Below are 7,936 nucleotides of genomic sequence, written 5' to 3' on the forward strand. Positions count from 1 at the left end.
AGGCGACCTATGTCGGCTTCAATCACCCATTATCCATTTTTAATGTTTCCTTTTACTTGTAACTACGTTTGACCTGATTCCTGCTCAACGGGATACATAAGCGCCACACCGGCTCGGTCATATTCCCCGTAAGTTTTTCATTTTCCTTTATAATGAAAACTGGGGCAGAATTTTGAGAGGATTTCAAAATTCGTTAAAAGAGGAATTTTTTCCAACAAGTCAGAATCAAGGATCACTTCAAAGTTGCAACTGGGGTACAATTTTTGAGATTCACTCAAAAAATTCAACTAAAAACTACAGAAGTTCAAAGTTTATTTTATGTTTTAAACTTGGACAGAATTTTTGAGAAGGTCTTCAAAAATTCCATCAAGCGACATTTTAAAACCAGATAAGCTTGTAATCCAGAAGGCAAAGGAGCATCAGGATGGCAAGACAAAACCAACATGAATTAGTCTCTCAAAACTAATAAATTTTCTTTGGATGCAGGAACTACAAAGTTACAAGGCATTATTGGACCCACAATGGCCTCGTCATAGCTCAGATGATTTCTAATCTTACTCATCTTTTAAATTTTTCCTTTCAATTTATTGTGACTCACATATTCTCAATTCTACAGATGGAATAACTCGGCACAATGGCGAAGGCCATAAGATGTTATCCAGACTAATATAAGCTGAACACCTTCATCCTTAACTTATCTTTTGTTATATCATTTACTTTGATAATTTTATTTTGTTACTAACTTACGACTGAGTTTTGTAGGGATCATTACCAGAATTGAAGGCAAAATTTCAGAAAATCTTCTGAAGTTTTGAATGTTAAAATCAGATAACCAGAAAAATGGCAGGAGCCAACCTTTTTCAAATCTCAATTTGAAGGATTCCCGACACCGAGGATCCAGTCCTGCAAGCTGAATCTTATCCTCTATTTTCTGTTGACGAAATTTGTCTTTCGTTATTTCAAATATTTTTTTCCCTTTTTAAGGCATTTTTTTTTCTCTCTACAAGAATTCTTCTAAGTTTCATATTCGAACTACGTCAGACTTGATTTCTTGTTCCAGCAAGATACGTAGGCAATCCTATATAAGGATTCAGTCTTCCTATTGTTTCGAATTACAGTCCTTAGAGGAAATTGGGGCATCTTTTTGAATCAGTCATTCTTCATTTTTTGCAAATTATTTCAGTTAAGTACTCTTGGACTGGAAACAGAGGCAACTTTTTGAAATAGTTCAAAGTTCTCAAAATCTCTGTTCAACCTCATGTTTCAAAGATATTCTGTGTCAAGCGAGTTTTCTCTTTGCAAGAGATCTTTTTAAAGTAGAGATTCACCTCATGTGAAATCCCTAATCGGACTTTTGCGCCTCATTTCAACATTATAAGTTCTCAAAATTATTCTTCCAAATTCTTTCGTTCTCCTTGGCTAGATCGTCTTGACCCGTTTAAAAGTCTTGGCATTTGTTAATCTCTCTGTTCTTAACTAACAATTTTTTTATAAGCGCAGGGTCGACAAAGTTTTAATGACAACCAGAGATGTTATCGACTTCACAAACTACGATAAGCTAATCAAATTACCATGTTATAACCATATTCCCTATTTTGAGATTTGTTCTTTATCATAGGGTTTTATTATTTGAGCGTCACTTCCTTTAACGTGACACGTTGTATTATTGGAGCGTCACTTCCTTCAATGTGGTACGTTAAATTATTATTGGAGAGTCACTTCCTTTAACGTGACACGTTAAATTATTATTGGAGCGTCACTTCCTTCAACGTGACATGTTAAATTATTATTGGAGCGTCACTTCCTTTAATGTGATACGTTAAATTATTATTGGAGTGTCACTTCCCTCAACGTGACACATTATATTATATTGAACAATCACTTCCCTCAAAGTGACACATTTTTTTTTTTGGGACATTACCTCTCTTAAGCACAAGGTTATATTATATTGGGAAATCACCTCCTTAAAAAATGACACGTCGGGACGTCACCTCCCTAAAAAGTGACACGTTAGGACGTCACCTCTTTAAAAAGTGACACGTTGGGATGTCATGTCCCTAAAAAGTGACATTATATTGTGTTATTGAATCATCGCCCCGTTTAAATCGACACATCACTTTGGATCACTACTTCTTTCAAGAGCAATACACTTGAAATTGGATCGTCATCCCCTTCAGTATGGCATGTTAAACCATGTTTGCACAAATTATATTTGTATTTATATCACGTTTTCTAATGACAATTTTCTCCATATTTTGCAATACACGAAGTGGACTACGCCAAATAGGACCCAGCACAACGTGAAACTTTTTCTTAGTAGCGAATGGAGACATACTCCAATGAGGAATATCAAACTCTTAGGACGCGAGTTGAGGAGCGACTTCCACCACAATCAAACCACATCCATATCCAAGGCGTGTGGTTATTTTCTTGGGTTTAATAGTTTCAATTTCGCCTTCAGTGAAAATTTCAACTCTTACCGAAGGCAAAATTTCAAATTCGAGTGACAATACACCTAGAGCTTTGGAAGTTATGTCCATGTAAGTTCTTACATATGGGTGTGAAGGGCCCCACATTCATTGTTGAGATGTTTGCAAGTCTCTTTTCCACGCTCAATTAATTTGTCACTCATCCTTAAGCTAAAGGTTAAATCCGCATATGAGATTTCCTTTTTCAACCGATTGAGTCGAACTACAAGCAGTCTGATTCCCTAAGTTAAGGGATATGTAGGATGATTCGATGTTGAAAACTCGACTGTAGTCCAACGAATCTCTCCCCTTTCAATTCTCGAGTTTTTTGATGTCCCCATACTTTGACACCGGAATAACTTTTGCAATTCTTTCTAAATCGTGCTTATAATCAAGCGTCTTTTGAACTACAAGTGGCCCGAGTTCTTATGTAACCTGAGATATGTAGGAAATTCAATGCCAGGGTCCGAGCATAATCCCTCAAAATTCATACCATTCACCGTTTCGAAGAGATGAATTGGTGGACGGGCAAAATTGGATTCGTCAATTTCGTTTGCCTCGAATCTCTTTCATCGATTCTAAGCAAACGATGGGCAGTTGTTGACACCCAATTTTGACCCTCCACAATTTGATTAATTTTTAAGCTTCTTAAATTTTAAACAATTGGAAATAATTGTTTTTGAAAAATCTAAAAATGTTTTCAGGCTTGGTTTTGTTTTGTTTTTAGAAGCAATTATATATTTCTATATTTATATACATATAAGTTTTGTTTATGACTTTGAGGTTTTATAAATATTTTAAGAATTCGTCTCAAAAAATAATGTTTAACTTAATACTTATCTTATTTTTCCTTAAACTAAGCAAAATTTTAACTAGTGTTGCAATTAGTCTTATTTTCGATAATTAGTTAATTATTTCACATTTGTAAAATCAAGAAGCTTATTAATTGATTAGATACATAATTTATTTCATTTCAAATATTGTCATCTTACTATTTTCAAGACTCAGGGGACCTATTTCCTTTGAATTTGAATTGGACCCTCAACATTTCAATCCAAATAAAAGAGAAGACCCAATTTTTCTCTAGCCTGAAATCACCTGACCCGGCCCAATACCCAAACAGTACAGCAACATATGTGACTACACCTTCACCCGTTCTTTTTCTTCCTGGCAGTCCAGACGCCTGAGCCAGCAAACCAGAAAATAAACCCAGCTTCAGCGATCCAGCAGCCTAGGGACCCGACCAGTCGCGCGTTCCCCTTATCTCCCCTACCAGACCGTTTCGAGAATCGACCAGGTATCGAAATCTCGCACCTCACTCGTCCTTCCCTTGGAACCAAACGATCCTTCATTCAATTTCATTTGAATTGGTACGATTCATGCTCACCCCAAGCTTTATCCAGTCAAGAATTTTCAAATTACTCCCAGTCCCACATCGATTCTAGGCTGTATTTTTTCAGATTTCTCAACCCCTATAAATAGCCTCCTTCTTACTGTTCAAAGGAGACGTTTTGAGACCTGAGAGTACCCTATAAGGTTTGGAAATTCTCAGTTCAATAGTTTAAAGTTTTTGTGGTTTTTCGAGTTAAAGAGGTGGAATCGTCTCTGTTGAACTCGTTTTTCGGTTCGCTGCCCAGAACCAGACGCATGAACTCTTCCATTGAGTCCACTTGGACTTCCCATCTCTTGCATATTCTTCTTTTCGAGGCAACCTCTACCAAGTTGAGAGAGAAGTAAATACATTGGGTTAAAGCTGCCTGAAAACCAGCAGCACCAGCAACTTCGAAAGGCCGAAAAACAAGGAGCGAAATTGGGTTAAAACCCAAAAATCAGAAGCAGCAGCTAAAGGGGTTATGAAGGTGGAATTTTGGACTTAAAAAGTCCAATTTGAACTTGCAACAACAGCGATACAAAGAAAAATTTATGGACTCAAAAGTCCGAAAACACAGATGCTACATAGAAGAAAAGGAGGCAACGGCTGAATTTGGACCAAAAGTCCAGACTTTTCTTTGTATTACTTCTCTGCCTTCCTTGTTATTATGACATCTAACCCTTTTTATTAACTTGTTATTACCTTGGATGAATCCTCATAAGAGTTGACGCTATTTATCAATTTTTATTTCAAAAGGGTGGTTTGCCTAATTATGTATCAACACAGTTTGTTCTTGGGCAACTTAAGCTTATAGAATAACTTGAGAACCATTCATGTTTTTTCATAGTTACTAAAAAGCTTTGAATTAACGTTAATGAATTTGAACTATTTCTTTGGTTTAAAATCTTTAACTCGGATAAATTATCAAGTTACAAATGTTTTCGGCACTCTAACCTTTTTTTTTTTTAAAAAAAATAATAAAAAAATTCATTATTTGTTAAGTATAATTGATCTCTATTTATTTTCATAAGATTTTTACAAGTAATTTAAAAAATTAGCCAAATTTATTAAAATCCGCCGGTCAATCCCATGTTAGCGGATTCTCTAAAATGCCTAAACCCTTCCTTAGAGAATTAATTAAACCTTTACTCAACTCTAGTTTTATTTAAAATGTTTTCTTTCAAAAATCCCCTTATTTAAATGGTTTTCTTAATTTTTCCAAAAAGATTTAAGTGGCGACTTCTAAATTGTTATTTTCCAAAATTAACATAAATTGCCAAAGTTGCAGAAATGGTTTCGAAACCTTAGTTTTCGAAATCGGGTCGTAACAATGAGTATGAATTATTTTTGCCTGATCACTTAACATCACTGGTTTAGTACAAATTAGAATTAGCTGAAAGGGCTGATCCTAAGTCCATGTCTCAAAGGCACTGGATGAAGGATACACATTGTCTCATTGATCAACAGGGTTAGAGATCGCTTGTGCAGAACTTTGTTGGGAGTTTAAGACATATATTTTCACAGATATTTGTTAGGAATTACAAGGTCTTAATAAGCAAGAAACAGCTGATAAATATGGAAGTGAGCAGGCTCATGAGTGGCGTCGTAGCTATGATATTCCTCCTATGAACGGAGAAAGTTTGGAAATCTGTGCAGAGAGAGCTGTTGCCTACTTCACAGAGCATGTAAGCTGAAGCATATTTCTGTTCCATCATATTATCAATCCTGTTTTAGGTTTTATGAAATGACATTGTTGCTGTAATGTTGCAGATTGAACTCCAACTGGCAAGTGGAAAAAAAAATATAATGATTGCAGCCCATGGGAACTCATTGAGGTCCATCAATATGTATCTTGACAAGCTAATTTCCCAAGAGGTGGAATTTCAAACTCATTGGAATCTCTTGCATTTTTTTTTGTTTTCTTGTTGTCCTGTTAGGAAACATTACGAATTGAAACTCTTCTTATCAGGTTATAAGTTTGGAGCTTGCCACTGGAATCCCCATGCTTTACATATTCAAAGAAGGAAGGTTTATTTGCAGAGGAAGACCTCCAGCACCAACTGAGGGAACAGTCTATGCTTATACGAAGGTAGCAAAATTCTCAAAATTATGTTTGTAGTTGTTTAGTCTGTATCTAGATGTCACATTCTTGTTTCTTGAGCAATTAGATGAAAGTGATGCCTGAAAGAGTACTGTATTCAACTGGTTAATTTGCTTTTAAGGGAACAATAAAGAATAATAGCTTTGAACATGCTAAGGTTATTATTGGGCATAAAAATTTGGTCATAGCACAATGTGGAACTTCATATAGTTTGCCTAAACAAGTATGAAGCTGTGTAATCAGATAGTTAAGAATCGGAAAATTAGGTTGCTGCTACCTCTAACAAAGGCCAAACAGGGGTGCATGCTTCTATAGTTTGTAGTTTCATTTGATAAGAATACCTCTGGTTTTCATCTCTCCAATATTAATTGAGATATTCTTCAATCGGGTATAGAGTTCCCAAAGCCCATGATTTTTAGGACCTAACTAGTACAGAAGAAAGCTAGATGATATGTTTGAGTATTGTGACAAGGTATGACGATTTACTGGTGTTCTATTCCTTGAAAACCACCTGCTATGATTCTTGAATCTAATTATCTCATGGTTTGTGCAGGGGTTTGCTTTCAGTTGAAGTAGATTTGATATGCCTCTTGAAGACTAGTTTCTCTTGCAAATGGGAGTGATTTGTTTTTTGGATTTTTTCGTTTAATGTAGTCTTCACATAGATAGGCCAAACAAACTCGGCCACTTTTTTCATAAATGTTGTTCTATATGTGAATTGTAATGTAGAATATGTTGGTTTTGATCAGTATGAGTGGACAGATTAAAGACAATGAGCCTACTAGGGCATCTATACAGCTTATAAATAAGACAATGTAGAATATACATGGGGTTTCTTTTCTCAGCTAGCTATGTGCAGTGGTTCCAGTTGCATTATGCTATTTTTCGTGAATGTGCGTTGCATGTTGATCTTCAATTTTTATTTTAAGTTTGTACCACAAAATAGTTTAATCAGAAAGATAACTTTAATTAAAAGCTAAATCACTTGAGGGATTTTTTTCTTCTCATAACTGAAAAAATAGAACCTGTTGGGTTTCACTTTAATACATACAAAAAACTTAATACATGAATTCTTATCTTGGATAAACAAATTCTAGATATTTGACAACCTCTTCACATGTTATGTTCCATAAGAAAAATATTTCAATTAAGAAGTACTATTAAACAAAGAATTAAAAATTAGGTTCAACTATGGCTAGATCATTAACAATATATGAGGAAGAATAAACTTGCAGAAAAGATAAATATGACTACTAACTCTTCACTTGAATACAAAAATGCAACCTATAGTCTGTGATTTTATTTGTTTATTTATGAAGTAATGCAATTTATTAATGAAGAAGACATCTACAATGTACTTCTTGAAGGGTAAGGGGGGGGGGGGGGGGAATCATAATATAAGGAATGGAACTCTAAGAAACAAAAACGAAAAATGACTACATGAACTTACAAAAGGTGATTATAGAAGTATCGCTTCTTCTTTTAAAAGTTCATTTATATAAGTTGTTGATGAGACTAGAAGGCAAACCAAAGGTCCTTTTAACTCCTAAGGAGATGAAAAGACTTACATTGGGATCAAATATTATTCTTAGTTAACCACGTTCAAATGGTAGTAATTTACACTAATTGAACTATTGTTTTGGTACTCATGCTACACTCTGCATCTACTTTGTGATGCAGGTCCCAGTACCAGTTACCAGCAGTGATTAGTTCCAGCCTTCTTTTGCAGTTGTGACTCGAAGACGAGGGCGAGTCACTTGGCGTTTTGGGTTTGTTCTGTCTCCTTCTTTTGTTTTAGCTAGTCTTGTTGCTTTTGAGACACGCTTTGTGTGGTCCAATTTTGGGACTTGTACTCTTTATTAGATAGCTCTGTACTAGTGACTTTCAGGTTTTTGGGAGGGATTTCTGTATATATTTATTTTGATTTGCTTCCGCCTTGTTTAGTTTATTGTTTTCGCTAGTTTCTACCCTTACGCTCATTGCTTGATGTTCTGG

The 7,936-nt window shown here is 35.3% G+C and overlaps 1 protein-coding gene across 2 annotated transcripts; it reads left to right on the plus strand.

The window, feature by feature from the left end:
• The first annotated feature begins 3,516 nt into the window (after positions 1-3,516).
• LOC102581345 (2,3-bisphosphoglycerate-dependent phosphoglycerate mutase-like) lies at positions 3,517-6,786 on the plus strand. 2 transcript variants are annotated; one of them, XM_006358970.2, is made up of 5 exons: positions 3,517-4,479; positions 5,365-5,525; positions 5,611-5,715; positions 5,810-5,929; positions 6,495-6,786. In XM_006358970.2, exons 2-5 carry the CDS (start codon positions 5,466-5,468, stop codon positions 6,510-6,512), a joined length of 303 nt encoding a protein of 100 aa, XP_006359032.1. In that variant the 5' UTR covers positions 3,517-4,479; positions 5,365-5,465; the 3' UTR covers positions 6,513-6,786. The 2 variants fall into 2 exon arrangements, with proteins under 2 accessions (XP_006359032.1, XP_015169715.1); XM_015314229.1 differs by having other exon boundaries at positions 3,517-5,525.
• Positions 6,787-7,936: the final 1,150 nt, after the last annotated feature.

This window comes from Solanum tuberosum, unplaced genomic scaffold (assembly GCF_000226075.1).
Source record: "Solanum tuberosum cultivar DM 1-3 516 R44 unplaced genomic scaffold, SolTub_3.0 scf00285, whole genome shotgun sequence".
Classification (NCBI taxonomy): Eukaryota; Viridiplantae; Streptophyta; class Magnoliopsida; order Solanales; family Solanaceae; genus Solanum; species Solanum tuberosum.

Bases quoted from the DNA above. Each gene is read 5' to 3' on its own strand.
- LOC102581345 (XM_015314229.1), top strand. From the start codon at position 5,466: ATGAACGGAGAAAGTTTGGAAATCTGTGCAGAGAGAGCTGTTGCCTAC. The intron at 5,526-5,610 runs GTAAGCTGAAGC...GTAATGTTGCAG, and splicing joins TTGCCTACTTCACAGAGCAT to ATTGAACTCCAACTGGCAAG. The intron at 5,716-5,809 runs GTGGAATTTCAA...TCTTCTTATCAG, and splicing joins ACAAGCTAATTTCCCAAGAG to GTTATAAGTTTGGAGCTTGC.